This window comes from Balaenoptera acutorostrata, chromosome 16 (genome assembly GCF_949987535.1).
Source record: "Balaenoptera acutorostrata chromosome 16, mBalAcu1.1, whole genome shotgun sequence".
NCBI classification, from domain to species: Eukaryota; Metazoa; Chordata; class Mammalia; order Artiodactyla; family Balaenopteridae; genus Balaenoptera; species Balaenoptera acutorostrata.
This window is the reverse complement of record NC_080079.1, coordinates 23093832-23117223: the sequence shown is the minus strand read 5'-3', so window position 1 is coordinate 23117223 and position 23392 is coordinate 23093832. Positions and strand designations below refer to the sequence as shown.

Sequence of the window (23392 nt, the reverse complement as noted above, 5' to 3'; positions counted from 1 at the left end):
AAGCTCTTCTTAACTCCAAGTTCATCACTACTACTTGTTGTTCAGAAGGCACTCAAAGTATTCCATGTGCTCATTCCCAGATGGATGCTGAGGAATTGATTGACTGATATGTAAAACCAGAGAGCGTTTGTAAGCCTCAGTAAGTAAAACCCGTTAGATGAACGCCAGCACAGATCAAATTCTTCATTAAATAGTGATGTGAGAGGAGCCCGGTGTAATACTCCATGCTCTAGAAAACAGCATGGAAGCTACAAAGCACATTTGTGAAGACCTCTGATGATATGAGTGTTTGACAAAGAGTGAGATGGCTGTAAACAGGAATCCACTGCTGACACTATGTTGGAACTGCCATTTTATAGTGGTCAACCGAGTCCTTCTAGCACAGGACAACACCAGTCTATGATAAAAGGCAGTTGCACATGCCCCATCTTCTGCTCCTAGCTCTTGATCCTCTCTGGCATCCCTTCCAAGAGGTACTACTATTGCTGAATGCTGAGGCTGCCGCACCAGATCAGCTGGGAGAGAGTGTTTCCTGGCTGTCTGGTTTGAAGCATTCCCTATGTGCTTCTATTCAGTTTCAAAACTGAGCTCTGGACATAATCCCAAGATATCTAGATATCGGCACAATTGCAAAATATAGACTCAACCTCCTCCCCTTGCCTATTTGGAGATGCTTTTCAATAGCACAGGCATCTCTCCAGATATGCAGACCTCAGGCTTCTCTGGGAACAAAGGCAACAGTAAACTTGGATGCTTTGACCTGAAGGGAGAACATTCACAACAGTAAGGAGGGTAGTCCATGGGGTTTTATGATTTCACCAAAAAACTCAGGTCTGACAAGGCCAGTGATGCCAGGGAGACCAGGCTATGGACCCACCAAATAATTTGATGGGATGCGTATTTCGCCTTCGCTCTGATGAAATACAGATGGCTTGACCCTTCTTTGAGGACTATGATCCTTGGAACTTGCCTAACTAAATATCCAAATACTTCTGGATCTAATGCTCAGACCAAGAATTTCCTATTAGAACATCACAAAATGGTTTAATCCTTCACTTACATATAAGCTGTAGCACCATGTGTTTAAATGAACAGCAAATTTCCAAATTTCATTTTTATGTCTTCTGTACTTGTCTGGCTTAGAATGGAACAGAACACCATGAGTCAGGAGGAACACTTGGCTTGTGTAAGTAGATAAATGACCATAAGCAAAGGCCTCCTTACTCCATCTAGACGTTGTGGTACAGAGAGGTCAGAACCTTGATCCATTGTGCTTTCAAAACCATTTTTAGGTGGTAAAGGGCATTGCTATACTGTTACCGCTACATGGTGGCTTCAGGAATCACCCCAGCAGCCTTTGGCAGGAAAACTATGGGGCTGCCCAATGACATAAATTGTATAAATGTTTTTGAATGACTTTAAAAAAATCACTCTAAAAGTAAACATTCAGGTATGTCATAAGAACAAGTTACATTTTGAAAGAAAGAGTAGTAGGAAGCTTCCTTTAGGAATAAACCTACAATGAGTTTCTCTTATTAGTAAAATATGTAATAGAAATATGTTGACCTTATTAGAAGAAAGAAGAACAAAGAGAGAAAAGCCATGATGAATTCTTCGAGAAAACTATAGAACATGCATAAAATTTGGAAGAAGAAAATTCAAATTGCTCATAATCGTACCACCCAGAGATCACATTGCTACACTGGTGAATACCATATTAACCAATGATAATGTGTGTGCGCGTGCACACGCGAGCACACACACACACAATAACAACGGCAATACTGAAATTATTACACTGTTTTATGCTCTGCTGTCAACATTTTAAATAGCTTTCAGAATTTTTATACCCAGCATCACTTGGTGGACTTAATTGAGTCATGAGATCCTGTCTATGAAATGGATATTTGATTTCTTGCTCTGGATGTCACTTCATCACTTTTCCAAGTTATTAGGTTGTTATGAGATGTAAGTGACTTTACAGAGATCTATAGAAATCCACATCTCTATATGTGGAAGAGGTGCCCTAAAGAAGGCAGGTGGTGACCTGAGAGTTAGAAGACCTGGTTGAATGTCCCCTGAAATGCATTTTACAATTGGACCTCAATTTCTTTAGCTATAAAGATGGGCAGATGATGATGATCCTAGTTGTCATTTCTAGGCCAGGTAAACTGTTGTTTTCATAATTCTATTATTCTTGTAATTGGCATTATTGGACATCCACACATATTCTAACATTCCTCCAGGCTGCTGAAATAATCTCCGCTCTTCAGCGAAGATGCAGAACTTATCCAAGTGCTGTTGTCACGTGATGGAGACTTCCCATTGCACGTGAAGGGTGGGTTACACAGCAGAATGAGCTGGTAAGACAGAGAGCCATGGAATAATGAATGGCAAAGTGCAAAGCCAGAAACCTGAGGAAGTTACACACTTGGGCAAGAACTGTGTGGTTTGGTGAAGCCCTGATTCAAGAGGTGGTGGACACCAGTGTTGGAGGGCCTGAAGCAGACAGGTTGAAAGATTGAAAATCCAAACTGAAGACTATTTCATGACTCCTGCCCTTGGGATAGTCACTGTACTGGATTTCTCAGTAATGAGCCAAGTATCTCTCTTTGCTTGTCAAGGCAGACTGAAGTTCTTTGCAAACATCTATTCTCTGAAACCCTAAAGAACAGAAATACACCAACGCATGTGGACCAGCATTGAGGAGAGAGAAAAGTGGAGCCTTAGAGAGAACTGCTAACCTGAATACAACCTGAACTTCAGGCATCAGCCCTCTTAAAGACAACCTATATTGCCTGCCTCATTTCCTTCTTTCCTCTTTAATCCGGAGCAACAAGGGGGAAGAAATGAAGGGCTCAATTACCTTGCTAGAGTCAAAGAGAATAAAGCTGAACAGAGTAAGGAATTATATACGCATAAGAAAAGCTCTTAAATCTCCACGGCTCACTGAAATCAGCTCCCATTCCTTTGTTTGGAAGAAGAAAACATCTGAACCTTCTGAGTTGGATCTGGGCTGGCTTAGAAAGTGACACCTGCCTGGACTTAACACTTCCTGCTAACTCTTTATGCCAACTCTTTCTGCAGATGAAAAAGTAGATCAGATTCCTTTATCAATTCAACAGATAAGTGTCTCACAGACACAAAAAAATTATCAAAAGTCAACTTCTCTATCATCCAATGGCTGGCAGCATCCTGCAGTATTTATGAAGTGCTATTACACTGTGGTTACTTTTATGTGGCCATAAGTCTTTCAATGTATATGAAATTACAGCTCATTGAAATCCATTTAATGAGGACACAGCCTTCACGTTTCGGAGTTAAATCTCACAGAAGAAGTTATAATCATGAATTTTCCTTATTAAGTTCCAGTCTTTGTATGTAAATTGAAGTATTAAAACAATGACATACCGATCAAAGTTTTTAATTTTAGTCCCTTGCCTCAGATTTAATTTAAAAGTCTTAAATTATGCAGCGAATTGCATCTCTTTATTCTTACAGCTATTTAAAACAGATTTAATTATTTCCCATAACATGCAGACACTACTTCTGCCTAGCAGTCCTCTCAAATGAATGCCTTCCAAATCAGTTTTGCTGAGTTCTTAAGACTGATTAGGTCCTTTGCCATCCATCCTGTGCCTTCAGGTTCTCACATTGGATTTCTCTAGAAAGCCGAGTTATCACATTGAAAGTCTATAGACTCACTAGGTGCTCACTAGTGGTCCAGAGGACATCCATCTTAAGCAAATCTTCAGACAGAGATGCTACCTCTCATTGCTGGGGTCTCACTGCAAAACACCTTCGATTGGTTTCCTAAAATTCAGGTGTCGTAAAATGTAAAATGTTCGGCTTCTTAAACACAACTTCATGGATTCCTCCTCTCCCTTCTTGGTTGGTCCCTGGATTAATGTTCTTTGTCCTTAAGAAAACAGTGATGCATAAATGCATAGTGTGAGTGTGAGTGCGTGTGTGCATGTGTGTGTGTTCTTGGATCTGCCATAATGAGTGAGTCTGGGATGGAAGCAAGACTGGCTCCTTTGCCTTGTTGCTTCTAATGAAGATTCTTTTATTATGGTAAATTTGGAGAGAATCCTCAAAGCAGTAGGGATGGGGTTCCGGACACGGGAGCTTTTCATCAACTTCAACAGAATTATGCGGTTCTCTGAGTAACCAAGCTGTAGGATTTTGAAGGACTTGTGTTATGATGTCATTGTGTCACCTAGATGTGGGGGTGGGCTCACATGCTATTTACAAAAAGGGATTCCATTTCCTGCATTTGTCAAATATGCAAAATTTTGGCTCACACACATCCTATCGTACATGGAGTTACAAGTTGGCATCAGTGTACTTAGCCTTTGATTGTCTTCAGTCAATAAGAAGTTCTCTTCTTTGCTCTGGTTTTAGCAAGGTTTTCATTGATATTCTTATGTTAGAATTAGGACATGCACTAGAACAGAATAAAGGAAGGGATTTGGATTTCAGATGAAGACTTTAACATGTTTGGGATGTTATTCAAATTTTAAGAGCCTTTTTCCTTTTAAGTTTAGACTTTATCTCTACACTCCTTGGGGAAGCCTATCCAAATCCACACACATTTATTGAGTTCCTATCAATACTGTAGGCATGGTAAGCAGAGATGCTAGAGCTGCAATCAGGCAGGATATGATTCCTATCAATAATATTGATCACTTATTGGGAGATGCCAAAAAGAGATGACTGCTATTATAGATTAGTAATATAGATATAGAGATCTATAATAATCTAATATAGACCATTATTATAATTTAATTAAGTAAATTAATTTTCTTTTTGTTTTGAATGAATACAAAATATTTAGTATTTTCCATTTTGTGTGTTTAGATTTTTACTTAAAACTTGATACAGCAGAGGTCCTAGTTAACCCAAAACATGTAGTTCCACAAGCTGAAATATGTCTACTCATAAATGAAAAGTACATGACATAAAATTGGAACTCAGTAAAATATTTGTTGAAGAACAAATAAACACACATATCTAACTAGTTGGTGGAACGGTTGACTCCTCAGGTCTCTAATGCTTTACTTGATACGCATAGGAGATGGAGCCTACACGGAGGGGTTTGTATGTAAGTAACTGGGGACAAAGAAAGGCGGGGGCGTTGCATCAGTCCCCAGTCCAACCTAGCCTCGCAGACAGAAGACAAGTCTAGAGGAGAAACTTGAACCAGGAAAAAACCATGAGACACAGGAGCATGATCTTTGGTGCCCAAATGATAAAATATTATACTGGCTTGGAGAGTCTTCTGCCCACATCTCATTAATCACACTACGGTGTCATATCAAAATGTAGCAGGGACCTCTTGGTCCCTTCGGCACCTGGAGGACTTGCTGCTTTAGGGGCATCAGAAGCATGGCATTAATATCCCTATTGTTATAAAGAATGGGCACTAGGTATGGGGGCAAATCAGATACTCTATTCAAAGTAAATTTAGGAGCAACAAATTCAAATGAGAAGTGAACTCATAGAAATTTTGAGGAGGATGTAGAGAACCCATGTATTACCAGTGGCACATGTCAGGAGTTTTTGTTTGTTTGGGTTTTAAATTTAACTTAGCAATATTATAACCTAATTCATACCTAAGACTCAGGAGAAGTTTGGTACACATGGATGTTAATGTCCTTGAGTACTGCATTCATATCCTATGTTTTCCAACTTTCTTTAGAGTGGATAAAACAGCACTAGATACACTGTAGTCATTCAATAAATTGCAAAGAGGAGGATTTGGCCTCTCTCTTTGCTGAAATGGTTTTCAATAAGCTGATCTCAAGCCATGAATATTCTCAGAAAATCCAGGAGGAGACTCTTGATTTACATACTGACGCGTGTCTAAGAATACAGCCGCAGCCACAGTGCAGACTGGCTTGGGCGTAGATGATTTTGCCTGTTCTTTCTGCCCCTTGATCTTTGTTACTCCTGCCAAGCGTCTCTAGAGAGCCTTAGGAAATACATGAAGTTCTTTGCCAGAAAATGGTTGTTTCCGCCACAGAGAAGCAGTAGCAAGGCAGGAGAACATAGATCCTGGATTTGACTCCTGGCGCCATTACTTAGTAGCTGTGTGATCTTAGGTGAGTTACTCTGCCTTTCTGTGCTTCGGCTGTGCCATCTATAAAATGACAATGATAATATCAACACTTACTCGCGTAGGGCTGCCGTGGGATCTAAATGAGACAATCCATGAAACACTCACAAACTGGACCACAGTTAGTGCTCAATCAATGTTAGACATCTGCATTATTATCGTGTCAACTTTCAGCGCTCCTCAGCTTCTCTGAGACACTCTGCTGTCCTGTATTCTGCATTGTTTATCACACACCTCAGCCATGCCTACGTATATAGTCCAGAGATTAATAGAGAAACTGAGGTTGTTTCTGTAAGGCGAGCTTGCGACTCATTAGCACAGGATCTCACAATCAAATGAGAGGTCTCCAGGGCCTCTTGACATGGGGACAGTCTTTAGGGCTTGGTGCTTTGTACTAGGAGGCAAGAGCATCAAGGGGCCAATTCTGACAGGTGAAGGCAGCAGACTTATCCCTGCTGCTGTAGCTTTGCCCATTCGAGTGGAATGAACTCACTCATTATTTTTTTCCCCCTTTTTGTGCCCAGAAGGCATGAATTTACATGTCTTAGAACCAGATTCCCCAAGCTGTCCCCACGTCACCCAGCCAAGTTTGAGACGCCAGATCATCTTGGTTACATGGAAAGCAACAGTGAACAGATGAGAGCCTGGCCTCTGTCCCTGGAGGGTGTACAGAGGTTGGAGCTGAGCAGGCCTGATTTCTTGTTTCAGATCTTGCGCTACTGTATTCTTCAAAACGAAATAAAAATCTAAATTGTGAATCCTGCTCCAGCATTGACATCTGCTGCTTCAAAAGATGATGTTCTTCTGAGTGTCATAATGAGGTTCCTTATGTCTCTGGGAAAGGGACCTTCACCTTCATCATAGGATATAGGATTGGCCTGGAAAATGAATCCCTCCCTAACAGTTTTCTTTTTCCCTATTGTTTAATGACCTAAATACTAAGTGTTTTATTTGAATTTCTAAAGTGATTTTTAAGTAAGCTTTTTGTTGAATACAGTACACATAAAAATATGCATATCATTAAATATACAACTTGAATTTTACAAAGTGAATGCATTTATAAATCACCAAGAAATTTAAAATTGCTAATACCACCAAAACCCTCCCTTCCACTCCCCCTTCAAAGGTAATAATTATTCTCATTTCTATCACCATAAATCAGTTTTGCCTATTTTTTGCAGATTAATTAAGTAGGCTCACATAATATGCATTTTTTTCAGTCTGATTTCTTTAGCTCAATATTAGCTATGAGATTCATTCACATTTCGGTATGTAGCAATAGTTTGCTGTTTTTCATTGTTGTATGGTATTCCATTTTATATGTGTACTGGCATTTATTTCTCCATGCTAATGTTGATCAATATCAGTAATTATATCTTTATTTTCCATAACTTCCATTCGCTTACTGCCTCCTATTGATGACTGCTGTGGGGTTAAATTTTATATCTTATCCCATATTCATAAACATATTAATCATATCTCAGGCAACTGTTCTTTCTTCTGTTGCTTTTTTCCTGTTCTTGGTCCTGTTTCTTGATATATCTGTAATTATTTAAACACCCCAAATTTTATATGCAAAAAACAAGTAAGGCCTCTGAGGTATGTTATTTTCCTAAAGAGGATTTGTTATAGCTTCTGACAGACATTTAAAATGGGGGAAAATCACTCTAACCCTTCAAAGACTGAAATAACGTCAGTTGGGATTTCAGGGTGTAGAGAGTCTGGTCTAATTCTGTTTTGTCCTTACTCCTAGCATAGAGCTTTCCAGGAGTCTCCAGAACCTAGTCTTGTATCGTTCACCAGGGCTTTCCTCTTGATAGTCCCTAACCTCAATATTTTATCTCTCCCAAATGTAATACTTCTAAAAACTATGTTTGACTTCACAGCCTCTTAACTGACTACTTTCTATTTTGTCTGTATCCCTCAGATATTGTCAAATAACTCAAGGGAACAAAAGACACAGAATATTGTATGACTTCTCTATGCTTCCCTTCTCTCTGTGTTTTGACATCATCAGTCCCAGCTGACTTGGTAACCCTGAAGTCCAACCTCTATCTTCCCAGGCTTGTAAGTCCACCAACAGATGTTTAGCCAACACTTTCCATCTCACCTTCTACTGGGAATCTGAAAATCTGACCTCTTATACAGTATGATGTATGAATTGGCAAGGTTCTTGAGGGGAAATACAGCATAAAATGTTCATCACAATGAATTTCCCATCTCTCAAGAAAAGAATTGTAGCTTCTCAAATCCTCTTTCTCCTTCTGTGTGTATGTCTGCCTCTCTCTTTCCCACTCTCTCTCTCACTCTTGCTCTAAATAATACATATATATCTGGTTTGCAGCAAGCTAGTCTGTCATAGCCTCAGGCAGAAGTCCCCACAGATTTATTTCTATGAAATGCAAGCAACTCCAATTGGTCTAAATTGGCCCATCTCTTTCTAGTTCCAACTGAAGATCTTTGGGGAACATTAGTATTTAGAAAACTGAGTATGGTTAAAAGGCACTTATTAAGAAGATAGTAGAAAAGAGTATTAGGTTAGAGTAGTGGTTTTCTAAGTGGTCCTTGAACTGAAAGCAACAGCATTATCAGAGCCAGGGTTGCAAACTCATTTAGTTCACAGTTTTTTCTACAGGAATTAAAATACTAAGTATTTTGAGTAAACCTGACAATGTAATCCTAACTGCTTCATCTTTTCCCCTTCAAGTCACACTCTAGAACCTCTCAGACTGGTCTATCCCTCTTGATGATGCCCTTGTTTCCTTCTTTTTTTTTTTTTTTCTTGAAGCATGATGCATAACCTACCACCTTGTTAGAAATGCATACTCCTGGGTCCTACCTCAACCTACTGCATCAGAATCTTTGGCGACGGAGCCCAGGAAACTGTTTTAACATGCCCACCAGGTAATTCCTATGCATATTGAAGGCTGAGAGCCACTGGGCTATCAGAAGAGGATGGGGTAAGTCAATGTTGTATATCTTCATCCTGGTGTCATTATGAACTTTTAAAATCCCATTGTATTCACAAGGCCTAGCACAGTGTTGGTCATATTTTAGGTACTCAGAAAACATGGTTGAAGGTAGCATACCTGATTTAATAATTGAGATCATTTTATGAAAGTGTTTATCCTTTAGAGATCATCTTCCTCATTTACAAGATGACAAACACACCCGTGTACATTCTAATATACATAACATACATGTCATCTTATCCTACCATCTAAATACTCATAAATTTCAGACAATCATAATTTGGCAAATAATAATTGATGCTTATAATATCCCTGAGGTGTTATTAAAAAATAAACCTATTAATTGTCAAAGAAATTATACTCAATTATGTTTACATTGGCCTTGATGCTATATGTATGACCAGCATGTTGCCTTTAGAAAGAAAAGCCAAGACCTCAGGTTAAGAGAGGAAGACAGCATTAGCAGCTTTTAGGTTAGTTCAGTATGTGTGTGTGTTAAGTTTTTCTAGGAATACCATTGATGTATTCTGAGAAAACATTTTGCTAAAAGCGCCAACAAGGCAAGGTTACATCCAAACAGAATCCCTAGCAAGTGAGAGATTCAGTAAGAGAGAAGAACAACTTACAATGAAATAAAAATAATTAAAGAAATGTGTCAGAGAAAGTGAAATGATAACAACAACAAAAACCAAGGAACTAAAAGTAGAATAAAAATTTTAAACAAAATTTAAAATTAAAAAAAATATATATATATATGTAAACTAAGACAAAAAGACATGTAAAGAGAGCCATGACTCCTTAGGAAAAATCACTGGCTTTAGAAGGTAGAGGGGAGACAGGCCTCGGTCCTACCTCTTCCAGCTGCACCACGAGAGTAACATTGTGCCCTTGTTCCGCTGTCAGCTTTCCATCAGCGGTGACGATCCGGAGCCCCCGCGGGGCCTTCCCTGGGCACTTCTGTGGTTTGGCCGTGTACTGTTCTCTCACCCCATCAGTGCAGTTATTGGAAACCACCTTTCTATACCTAAATGGAAAAAAAGAAGGTCAAATTGTAATCCAGCTCATGATAATTTAGATCACTTCCAACTTTTGAAGCTGAACCTTCTTCTTAGCCTTGAGGGCTATCAATAACTACCTTTCCTGTTGCTCTGAAGATTACAGTTTATTCACAGAAAGTACCCAACAGAGAGCCAAATCATCATAGGAACACACTGTATCTATTATTAACATTTTAATTTACTGCTTTTATTTATTTAGTCAATCGATGAATCAAATCATTTCACTTTGGAGCTGCGGGAAATGCATAGCAGCAGTAGAAGACATGGTCCTCCTTGCCCTCAATAAATTTATGATCTAGCTGAAAAGATATACATGGATAATCTAGGAGATACTTCAAAGGCTATATAATTAAGGGTTAGAATGAGTAATATATATTGCAAAGGAATGTGTAGTTCGGAGAAAGAATAGATTCTTATGCATTATATGCCTCAACATTAGATACCATACAAGATGCTGTACTAATGGTACAGTGCAGAAAGTTGGCTAAATTTGATAGTTTTTAGTCAATATTTCATGAGGAGTTATACTGTCGAAACTGTTGAAACCTCATATTAAGGAGACTTCAGTCTACGATTAAGTAAATCCTTCCAACTGTTTTGCTTTTTTCTTCTTGTTTTAGCTTTAATAGGAAAAAAAAAAGAAAAAGAATTATCCTACAAATTTATCCTATACAATTGATCAGATTCATAGTAAATTAGAATCTGTGGGCTTTAAATAACTAACCTTTAAGACTTCTGAGGTTCAGTGTTACCTAGTCATCATTTTTTTGTGTGGAGTCCACAGCAACAGCTTTATGTATTCATATATTTGATTTCTCAAGTCTACCTGCTTGAAGTTATTGGTAGAGCTCAAAATGGAAGCAATCAGAGTTCAAGGTCTTTCCATTCTTCTAGACCAGGAGTTGACAAAACTTTTTACATAAAGTGCCAGGGAGTAAATGTTTTAGCTTTGTAGGTTATATAGTTTTTATCACAAGTACTTAGCTCTTTGGTTGTAACACAAAAGTGGACATAGACAATGCACAAAAGAATGAATGCATCTGGATTCTAATAAAACTTTATTTACAAAATCTGGTAGTGTGAAGGCCTGCAGGCTATTGTTTTCCAACCCCTTCAAATCTAGCCAAAGTCCTTTCTATGTCCCTAAATCTCAAGAATGACTACCTAAAAGGTTGAGAAAATAAAATTAAATACTGTCTGGGAAAGTGCTTTGAACACTATGGATCACCGCAAGGCCAATTACTAATATTAAGCTCACCTCACAGGGTATTTGTAAGGATGAAATGGATTAATGTACACAGAACACTTAAAACCCCCCTGACAATTAGCAAGTACTTATGAAATGCTGTCAAAATTTTTATTTAACATTATTATTTATCCTACCTGTTCACAACCTTCATGGATTCCACTTTCATTAGGACAAGTCACAAATCCTCTGATCTTGCAAAAGAAGCCTTTGTTTTACTTTTCTGGACTCTTTCTTCTCAACTAGCTCATTCTGCCAAACTTCTCTTTTCCATCCTCTTGAAAATACTTCTTTTTTTTTGTTCTTTCTGCTTCCATGTCCTCCTGTATGCCTTACCAGCTGCCTAAAACTTACCCACACTTTATTTTATTTTTTCAATTTTTGAATTTTATTTAATTTATTTTTTTATACAGCAGGTTCTTATTAGTTATCCATTTTACATATATTAGTGTATATATGTCAATCCCAATCTCCCAATTCATCACACCACTACTCACTCCCCCTGCTGCTTTCCCCCTTGATGTCCATACGTTTGCTCTCTACATCTGTGTCTCAATTTCTGCCCTGAAAACCAGTTCATCTGTACCATTTTTCTAGGTTCCACATATATGCATTAATGTACGATATTTGTTTTTCTCTTTCTGACTTACTTCACTCTGTATGACAGTCCCTAGATTCATCCACGTCTCTACAAATGACCCATTTCGTTCCTTTTTATGGCTGAGTAATATTCCATTGTATATATGTACCACATCTTCTTTATCCGTTTGTCTGTTGATGGGCATTTAGGTTGCTTCCATGAGCTGGTTATTGCAAACAGTGCTGCAATGAACATTGGGGTGCATGTCTCTTTTGGAATTATGGTTTTCTCTGCATATATGCCCAGTAGTGGGATTGCTGGGTCATATGGTAATTGTATTTTTAGTTTTTTAAGGAACCTCCATACTGTTCTCCATAGTGGCTGTATCAATTTACTCTCCCACCGAGAGTGCAAGAGGGTTCCCTTTTCTCCAAACCCTCTGCAGCATTTGTTGTTTGTAGATTTTCTGATGATGCCCATTCTAAATGGTGTGAGGTGATACCTCACTGTAGTTTTGATTTGCATTTCTCTAATAATTAGTGATGTTGAGCAGCTTTTCATGTGCTTCTTGGTCATCTGTATGTCTTCTTTGGAGAAATGTCTATTTAGGTCTTCTGCCCATTTTTGGATTGGGTTGTTTGTTTTTTTAATATTGAGCTGCATGAGCTCAATATTTGGGAGATTAATCATTTGTCTGTTGATTCATTTGCAAATATTTTCTCCCATTCTGAGGGTTGTCTTTTCGTCTTGTTTGTAGTTTCCTTTGTTTTGCAAAAGCTTTTAAGTTTCATTAGGTCCCATTTGTTTATTTGTGCTTTTATTTCCATTACTCTAGGAGGTGGATCAAAAAAGATCTTGCTGTGATTTATGTCAAAGAGTGTTTTTCCTATGTTCTCCTCTAAGAGTTTTATAGTGTCCGGTCTTACATTTAGGTCTCTAATCCATTTTGAGTTTATTTTTGTGTATGGTGTTAGGGAGTGTTCTAATTTCATTCTTTGCCATGTAGCTGTCCAGTTTTCCCAGCACCACTTATTGAAGAGACTGTCTTTTCTCCATTGTATACCCTTGCCTCCTTTGTCGTAGATTAGTTGACCATAGTTGCATGGGTTTACCTCTGGGCTTTCTATCATCTTCCATTGAGCTATATTTCTGTTTTTATACCAGTACCATATTGTCTTAATTACTGTAGCTTTGTAGTATAGTCTGAAGTCAGGGAGTCTGATCCTTCCAGCTCTTTTTTTCCCCCTCAAGACTGCTTTGGCTATTTGGGGTCTTTTGTGTCTCCATACAAATTTTAAGGTTTTTTGTTCTAGTTCTGTAAAAAATGCCATTGGTAATTTGATAGGGATTGCAATGAATCTGTAGATTGCTTTGGGTAGTACAGTCATTTTCACAATATTGATTCTTCCAATCCAAGAACATGGTATATCTCTCCATCTGTTTGTATCATCTTTAATTTCTTTCATCAGTGTCTTATAGTTTTCTGCATACAGATCTTTTGTCTCCCTAGATAGGTTTATTCCTAGGTATTTTATTCTTTTTGTTGCAGTGGTAAATGGGAGTGTTTCCTTAATTTCTCTTTCAGATTTTTCATCATTAGTGTATAGGAATGCAAGAGATTTATGTGCATTCATTTTGTATCTGGCTACTTTACCAAATTCATTGATTAGCTCTAGTAGTTTTCTGGTGGCATCTTTAGGATTCTCTATGTATAGTATCATGTCATCTGCAAACAGTGACAGTTTTACTTCTTCTTTTCCAATTTGTATTTTTTTATTTCTTTTTCTTCTCTGATTGCCATGGCTAGGACTTCCAAAACTATGTTGAATAATAGTGGTGAGAGTGGACATCCTTGTCTTGTTCCTGATCTTAGAGGAAATGCTTTCAGTTTTTCACCATTGAGAATGATGTGTGCTGTGGGTTTGTCATATATGGCCTTTATTATGTTGACGTAGGTTCCCTCTATGACCATTTTCTGGAGAGTTTGTATCATAAATGGGTGTTGAATTTTGTCAAAAGCTTTTTCTGCATCTATTGAGATGATCATATGGTTTTTATTCTTCAGTTTGTTAATATGGTGTATCACGTTGATTGATTTGCGTATATTGAAGAATCCTTGCATCCCTGGAATAAATCTCACTTGGTCATGCTGTATGATCCATTTAACGTGCTGTTGGATTCTGTTTGCTAGTATTTTGTTGAGGATTTTTGCATCTATGTTCACCAGTGATATTGGTCTGCAGTTTACTTTCTTTGTGACATCTTTGTCTGGCTTTGGTATCAGGGTGATGGTGGCCTCGTAGAGTGAGTTTGGGAGTGTTCCTCCCTTTGCTATATTTTGGAAGAGTTTGAGAAGGATAGGTGTTAACTCTTTTCTAAATGTTTGAGAGAATTCGCCTGTGAAGCCATCTGGTCCTGGGCTTTTGTTTGTTGGAAAATTTTTAATCACAGTCTCAATTTCAGTGCTTGTGATTGGTCTGTTTATATTTTCTATTTCTTCCTGGTTCAGTCTCAGAAGGTCGTGCCTTTCTAAGAATTTGTCCATTTCTTCCAGGCTGTCCATTTTATTGGCATATAGCTGCTTGTAGTAATCTCTCATGATCCTTTGTATTTCTGCAGTGTCAGTTGTTACTTCTCCTTTTTCATTTCTAATTCTATTGATTTGAGTCTTCTCCCATTTTTTCTTGATGAGTCTGGTTAATGGTTTATCTATCTTGTTTATCTTCTCAAATAACTAGTTTTTAGTTTTGTTTTATTGATCTTTGCTATCATTTTCTTTGTTTCTATTTCATTTATTTCTGCTCTGATCTTTATGATTTCTTTCCTTCTGCTTACTTCGGGTTTTGTTTGTTCTTCTTTCTCTATTTCTTTTAGGTGTAAGGTTAGATTGTTTATTTCAGATTATTCTTGTTTCTTGAGGTAGGCTTGTATAGCTATAAACTTCCCTCTTAGAACTGCTTTTGCTGCATCCCATAGGTTTTGGATCATCGTGTTTTCATTGTCATTTGTCTCTAGGGATTTTTTGATTTCCTCTCTGATTTCTTCAGTGATCTCTTGGCTATTTAGTAACGTATTGTTTAGCCTCCATGTGTTTGTGTTTTTTACGTTTTTTTCCCTGTAATTGATTTCTAATCTCATAGTGTTGTAGTCAGAAAAGATGCTTGTTATGATTTTAATTTTCTTAAATTTACTGAGGCTTGATTTGTGACCCAAGATGTGATCTATCCTGAAGAATGTTCCGTGCTCACTTGAGAAGAAAGTGTAATCGGCTGTTTTTTGGATGGAATGTCCTATAATTTTCAATTAAATCTATCTGGTCTATTGTGTCATTTAAAGCTTGCGTTTCCTTATTAATTTTCTGTTTGGATGATCTGTCCATTGGTGTAAGTGAGGTGTTAAAGTCCCCCACTATTATTGTGTTACTGTCGATTTCCCCTTTTACAGCTGTTAGCAGTTGCCTTATGTATTGAGGTGCTCCTATGTTGGGTGCATATATATTTAGAATTGTTATATCATCTTCTTGGACTGATCCCTTGATCATTATGTAGTGTCCTTCCTTGTCTCTTGCAACATTCTTTATTTTAAAGTCTATTTTATCTGGTATGAGTATTGGTACTCCAGCTTTCTTTTGATTTCCATTTGCATGGAATATCTTTTTCCATCCCCTCATTTTCAGTCTGTATGTGTCCATAGGTCTGAAGTGGGTCTGTTGTAGACAGCATATATATGGGTTTTGTTTTTGTATCCATTCAGCGATCCTGTGTCTTTTGGTTGGAGCATTTAATCCATTCATATATATGAAAATTATTGATATATATGTCCCTATTCACATTTTCTTAATTGGTTTGGGTTTGTTTTTGTAGGTCCTTTTCTTCTCTTGTGTTTCCCACTTAGAGAAGTTCCTTCAGCATTTGTGGTAGAGCTGGTTTGGTGGTGCTAAATTCTCTTAGCTTTTGCTTGTCTGTAAAGCTTTTAATTTCTCTATTGAATCTGAATGTGATCCTTGCTTGGTAGAGTAATCCTTGTTGTAGGTTCTTCCCTTTCATCACTTTAAATATGTCATGCCACTCCCTTCTGGCTTGTAGAGTTTCTGCAGAGAAATCAGCTGTTAACCTTATGGGAGTTCCCTTGGATGTTATTTGTCGTTTTTCCCTTGCTGCTTTCAATAATTTTTCTTTGTCTTTAATTTTTGCCAATTTTATTACTATGTGTCTTGGCATGTTTCTCCTTGGGTTTATCCTGTATGGGGCTCTGTGCGCTTCCTGGATTTGGGTGGCTATTTCCTTTCCCATATTAGGGAAGTTTTCAACTATAATCTCTTCAAATATTTTCTCGGGTCCTTTCTCTCTCTCTTCTCCTTCTGGGACCTCTATAATGTGAATGTTTTTGCGTTTAATGTTGTCCCAGAGGTCTCCTAGGCTGTCTTCATTTCTTTTCATTCTTTTTTCTTTATTCTGTCCTGCAGCAGCGAATTCCACCATTCTGTCTTCCAGGTCACTTATCCGTTCTTCTGCCTCAGTTATTCTGCTATTGATTCCTTCTAGTGTAGTTTTCATTTCAGTGATTGTATTGTTCATCTCTGTTTGTTTGTTCTTTAATTCTTCTAGGTGTTTGTTAAACATTTCTTGCATCTTCTCAATCTTTGCCTCCATTCTTTTTCTGAGGTCCTGGATCATCTTCACTATCATCATTCTGAATTCTTTTTCTGGAAGGTTGCCTATCTCCACTTCATTTAGTTGTTTTTATGGGGCTTTATCTTGTTCCTTCATCTGGTACATAGCCCTCTGCCTTTTCATCTTGTTTATCTCTCTGTGAACGTGATTTTTGTTCCACAGGCTGCAGGATTGTAGTTTTCTTGCTTCTGCTGTCTGTCCTCTGGTGGATGAGGCTATCTAAGAGGCTTGAGCAAGTTTCCTGATGGGAGGCACTGGTGTTGGGTAGAGCTGGCTGTTGCTCTGGTGGGCAGAGCTCAGTAAAACTTTAATCCACTTGTCTGCTGATGGGTGGGGCTGGGTTCCCTCCCTGTTGGTTGTTTGGACTGAGGCTACCCAACACTGGAGCCTACCTGGGCTCTTTGGTGGGGCTAATGGTGGACTCTGGGAGGGCTCACGCCAACGAGTACTTCCCAGAAGTTCTGCTGCCAGTGTCCTTGTCCTCACGGTGAGACATAGCCTCCCCCCGCCTCTGCAGTAGACCCTCCAGCACTAGCAGGTAGGTCTATTTCAGTCTCCTATGGGGTCACTGCTCCTTCCCCTGGGTCCCGATGCACACACTACTTTGTGTGTGCCCTCCAAGAGTGGAGTCTTTGTTTACCCCAGTCTTTCGAAGTCCTGCAATCAAATCCCGCTAGCCTTCAAAGTCTGATTCTCTAGGAATTCCTCCTCCCGTTGCCGGACCTGCAGGTTGGGAAGCCTGACGTGGGGCTCAGAACCTTCACTCCAGTGGGTGGACTTCTGTGGTGTTAGTGTTCTCCAGTCTGTGAGTCACCCAGCCAGCAGTTATGGGATTTGATTTTATTGTGATTGCGCCCCTCCTACCATCTCATTGTGGCTTCTCCTTTGTCTTTGGATGTGGGGTATCTTTTTTGGTGAGTTCCAGTCTCTTCTTGTCGATGATTGGTCAGCAGTTAGTTGTGATTCTGGTGCTCTCACAAGAGGGAGTGACAGCATGTCCTTCTACTCCACCATCTTGAACCAATCTCCCTTATCCACACTTCAAGTGGCAGCTTACCTCCTGTCTTTTCCTGACTATGATAGTAAAATCATAAGAAGTTCATATTTAGAGAGTGCTTAATATGTTCTAGTCATTGTACTAAGTTCTTAACATGATTTGCCTTCAGAATATCCCTAATAAGGAAGGTATTATTATTCCCAATATACAGATGAAATTAAGATTCATAGAACTTAACTAGTTTTCTCAAGACTACACAGCTAGGACCCTAGACAATTTGTCTCTAGAATACGTGTACTCTTTACCACTGCACTGTACTGCCTCTTTAAATGGAGTGAGATATCTGTCCTCTAAACTCTTATAGGAATCCTTATGATTTACTTGATGGGAGTCATTTATGCCTTTTATGATTTTCTTCCTGTGTGTGACTGTGAACTTTAAGCTCCTTGAGAGCATCCTCGTGCCCCAGACATGCAAGGCTGATAATCAGGAGGTTCACACTGGGATGACTGTACGAGGTTAAATGTGGAAATATCTGCCTAACAGTTGGGTCTTACCACCGCCCCAAACCCTTCAAGCATCTCACCCACCAACCCAGCTATGTTGACCCTATCCTTGGAGTCCCTGCTTCTCCTGGCAATCCAGAAGCGAAGGGGTTAATACCTAGAACACCAGGAAGCCTCCCAAACCCTGCTCCTACACTAAGATCCCTACTCATTCTGATTGGTCATTGCCATGTCTGAGCATCTTGAACATCACCCCATCTGATATTTTGAAAAGTCCATTGTAGATGCTTATGACTGTAGGCTGATGTGAAAGAAAATAAGGGCAGATGGGAAAGAAGAAAAATACCATGCAGACACTGGAGAATGGTGACATTCTGTTACCAGCAATGGTAGCAGAAAATGACCAGCAATGTCACACGGTAATTATGGCATCCCAGTGAGTTAAACTCACTGCGTGTATCAGAAACGTGCATCAGAAACACCCTGTGTGTTTCGGAGGCAAGGCACTATGCAAATTAAAGGTAGGTTATAATTTTTAGTCACTTAGCATCCAAGCACACCTGTGACTCTATCTTGGTGAGCAGCTATGGAGGCATGGGCCCACCATCTCCAGTGGAAGCATCGGCTAGAGAACATTCCTTTTGTTTGTCGCTGTTCTGACCAATCATTGCCACAGGCTTTCCTGAATCCTGCAGCAGCAGGAGTCCTGCTTAAACTCAAAGCACGAATCCATCCCTCTGGGATTCTGCCACAGAGAAGACTGCTGGTAATTTTTTAAAAATGCTCATTAAAAACCATTCTGAAACCATTTTATTTCCTGGATGAAAATGGCATCACATTAGCCCTACCAGACCAGTTCCCGAAATTTAGAAGAAAATTGTGCAGAAATACAGAGTTCATTTACTCAAGTAAGCACACACCTGCATTACAGAATGGTTCAATTTGCATCCCAGCAGCAATGCCTGGGTCTGAGTTACATAAATGAATAATACATTTAGTATGTTATTAAATGGGGTTGCTTACCTCTGTAATAACAAGGCAACTTATGATTATGTTGGACCTAAGCTCTGAATATTACTGGGATGCATTTAGTTGGTAAAACATTCTTCAATCTGCCAAGAATAAAAATGCTTTGTAATGGCAAGGGAGTCTTTGTACAATTACTGAAAGGAAACATTCTGCAAATATACCTTTGATATTACCAACCGTTCATCTGTAGATAGTGTCTTGTTACTTCAACAACCCCAGTTTCAGCTATTCTCTTCCTTCCTTTCTTGATACTCCTCTGTCACCTTTTCCTTTTTACCCCTACCCTCTTTGATTTTCCTTCTGGCTGCCTGCCAGTCTTAAAAAAAAGAGGAAGGCCATAGTTTTTCTTTGTGAGAGTAAAGCTGGAAAAAACAGTGGCAGTCTTCATATCCTGTGATTTTGCTATTCAGCAGTTTTTTTTTTTTAATTTATGATTTTGTACAGATGTTTATGGTACAGATGTTTGATATAGATGTTTATGACTATTCAGTGTATGCTAAGTTGACAATATAGTCTAGTTTAGTCAACCACAACACTGTATGTGATGTCAAGACCCTGCCCCCAGAAATTATGGATTAATTGAGAATTCTGGGCATCACTGTGTTTTTGTTTTTAAGTTCCCCTGGTGATTCTAGTGTGCAGCCAGGATTAAAGATCACTGCCTTGGTGGTTAAAACTAGTGTTGTGGAACCAAATAGTCTGAGTTTAAATGCAGGCTCTTACTCATTAGATAAACTTGGGCAATTTACCCAGACTCTAATGTTTGGGTTCTCTGCCTGTAAAATGGGATAATTACAGAATTTTTCCCTAAAGTTCTTGGGAGGATTAAATGAGATAATGCATTCAAAAGGACTTAGCATAGAATTTGGCACATTGCAAGACCTTAATAAATATTAAAATATCAAAAGGTAGTAAAAAGTTAGTATTTAAAGTTTTAAATATTAGCTTGCTCTTTCTTATACAGCAAGTTCCCTGAAAATAGAAGCCATGCTCTTACTGCCAAGATTATCTTAAGATCAAATCAGACCACATCAATTCCTTCCTTAAAATCATTCAAAACTGACTATGGCTTATCCATAAAGGGTAAAGTTCAGGTTTAAAGGAGAGCTCCATGATCTGTCCTCAATGCATTTTTTTTCAGCTTTAGCTCTTTCCACTGCCTGACATGCTTCGTGAGCTCAGGCCAGGTTGAAGTCTACATGTCTTCTTCTGCCTGTGTTGTTCATTCTGCCTGGGATGGTCTTTACTCTGTCAAGCTTCTATTCATTCATTAAAAATCAGTGTAGAAATTATGTTTTCCTATGATGTCTCCTCTTTTTTCACAGTAGTTGTTACATGTAATGACCAAGAAAGAGCTAGAACTCTAGGTTTTCTTATAGCCAAGGTAGGCCTTGTTGTCACTGAGCTCTGTTGAGCCTCATTTGTGCACACGAGAATAATTTAAATAGTTTAATTTCTTGGCTTGTACTATGTGTCTTTGTTTTCAAGGGAAAACCGCCTTGTTACAATGACACTTAACTTGAAACGAGAAATGGGGCAAGCCCTGGGGACAGAGAAGGGAGCTGGTTCTGGGGACAGTGTATGGCTAACACTTAAAATCTTTCTAGACCCAATGTGCGCATATTTCAACAATAATCCTACGTAGCAGCCATAACCCCAACATTCAGAAAGATTAGGTTCCATGGCTGACTAAGCAGGTTCTCCAAGTTTCTCTCCTCAAGGCAATAGCTCTCAGGACTTTCCCCTTAAACTGAGTAAGCAGACCTTGGGATTAGGGGACTCTCATCAGACAGAAAACTATGTCGAGGGGAGAAAACTTCTCTTGCATTAAGTAGGATGGAAGCACAAGTCATTTAATGTGAACAGTAAATAGAATGTAACTTCATTCTGAATGCCAACTTGATGAAGTGAGACGTATGGCCAAGTTAAACTAAATGACAGCATCAAAAATCATGAGAATGGCTCATGGAATCCACTGCTGGAGTCAAGTAGTTGCACAACAAATTTATAGAAGGAAAATTTCCCTACTTTTAAGCATCTGCAGTCCGAGGAATCCTAATATTGAATCATTTCAAATTGGTCATGGACAGGTCAGAACCTGAAGGGATCTCAAAGATCACCCAACACAATCCCTCTGTTTGCACGTGAGAAAAAATGGAGATGCAGTTTAGAGGGCTTGCCAAGCTCACACAGGGGGCAAGTAGTGGCTATGGGCCTTGGGACTGAGTTTGGAACTCTCCTGCCATGATGCCATACCACACGGATGAGGATCGTTATTGGCAATACCACTGATGTGGGCAAGGACAGCGATGTGAGGAACCAGATCTCCACATACACCTTCTTCACTTCCAACCCTAATGCCATCCCATAAAAATATGGGAAAATGCATCTAAGAAAGATATTCTGAAAAATCAACTTTGCAGCAACAGACAGTTATGGAGCGTTTGCTGTGAGACTGCATGGGTGAGTTCCAAGAAAACAGTTACTTGGGCCCTTGCAGTGCTGGGTCTATGAACAATGCAAGTGATTTCCTTTCTGTGGACTTGAAGCACATGCACCACTTTTAGGACCAGTTATTCTCTGTGATGCACATTGACAAATCTTGCTGAATAAATCAGACTGAACATCAAGATCCCCATCAGGATCAGAAATGGGATCACCTGGGAAATGACCACAGCCCCCAGAGACCCTGGAAATAGCAACCCCAGAGCGCAGTGGCAGGATAACCAAGGTCTAAATGTTTTCATAGCTGATGTAGAAAGGAATCTGTTTATAGAAAGCATTTTTATTTATTTATTTTTTTAACACCTTTATTAGAGTACAATTGCTTTACAATGGTGTGTTAGTTTCTGCTTTATATAGAAAGCATTTTTAAAACATTCTAAATGTATGTTGACAGTATGGAGATTGCTATTTTGCTATACTTTATGTGTATATAATTTTTCCTGGACCCACTAAATATTTTTATATAGATACTGAATTAATGCTATTTTAAAATCCTTTTTTTTAACTTCCTGAGTAAATATTCCCATTGAATATTGAGAAACTAACCCTGAGGATCAATAACAACTGTCACTGTACATTTACATTCTTTCGGGAGGGATTAATGGCTCCTCTAAAGAAACTCCACAGACAAAAATTTCTATACCCATTTTTTATAAACACATCTAGAAATATCTCTGGCTTAATAGCAAAAAGAAATCTGTCCCTTGAGAAGATTATCTTGGCTTCTTAGAATAAACCAGCCCAATGTCCACTTTATTTTACATTTACAGAATCTTTTACGGTTGGCATGAAACGAGCAACATCCTAGTTAATTTGGCAACTTAAATTTGTATCATGTTCCCTGGATCCAAAACAGTATAAACAAGATTTAACCATATATAAGTACAACTAAATAAGCTTGGGCTTCTGTATGTGCAAACTGAGATATTTATAGTCATCGATGGAGAAACAGAGGAATGAATTTGAGGTTATTTCAGCACTAAATGCCAGATGATATACAAATGAATATTGATTTCATTTTATATGAAGAAAAGGGACTCGTTTACTAATCAGGTAAATGTGTTATCTGCCTTGAGTGGTACTGGGGCAGACATGTGTTTTGATGTACAGTGGTTACTAATTATGTGACTTTATGAGCCTACACAAGCTATTATTTCAGTTTTACCGATGACCAAACAAGGGCTTAGGTTAAATGTGTTCTAGATCTCAGTACTGTCACGACTATTAAGTATGAAATAAATGTCTCGACTATAGATACACAATAAAAGGAAGTTTTCCCCCTCTTTTTACCTTCACTCCAGAGGAGCCCTTCACTCCAAAAGTCCAGATGCTGGTGATGGCATCTGCATTTTGTAAAGTGACTACTATCTCCTAGGCACTATGCTGCATGCTTCGTATACAGTATCATATTTAATCAACCTCCAAAAGCAAATAGCAAAATTTTATAGGTTATGAAACTAAATCTCAAAGAAAGGAAGTCACTTGCTAAAGGTAAAGGTAAATGGCAGAGATTGGATTAAGACTCTTCATTTGTTTCATTCTAAAATAACTATTTTTCACCAAACAACACATCCCCCCTTTGAGTTCACTCTGTACCCATAACAGGCTGAGGCCCCATTACCAGCCTCCTTGCTTTCCATGGAATGGCTTGTGGAAGGCATGAAGGAAAGGGTGAAAAGAGGCAGGGAGAACGTGGTAGAAGCATGCC

The 23392-nt window shown here is 38.7% G+C and overlaps 1 protein-coding gene across 6 annotated transcripts in view; it reads right to left on the bottom strand.

Moving 5' to 3' along the window:
- Positions 1-23392, bottom strand: part of SORCS1 (sortilin related VPS10 domain containing receptor 1) — a 576899-nt gene that overhangs the window by 78476 nt on the left and 475031 nt on the right. For all 6 annotated transcript variants that reach the window (XM_057531522.1, XM_057531517.1, XM_057531518.1 and 3 more), the window contains exon 18: positions 9943-10114. In XM_057531522.1, the coding sequence (XP_057387505.1) occupies positions 9943-10114 (172 nt within the window). The remainder of the gene's footprint in view (positions 1-9942; positions 10115-23392) is intronic.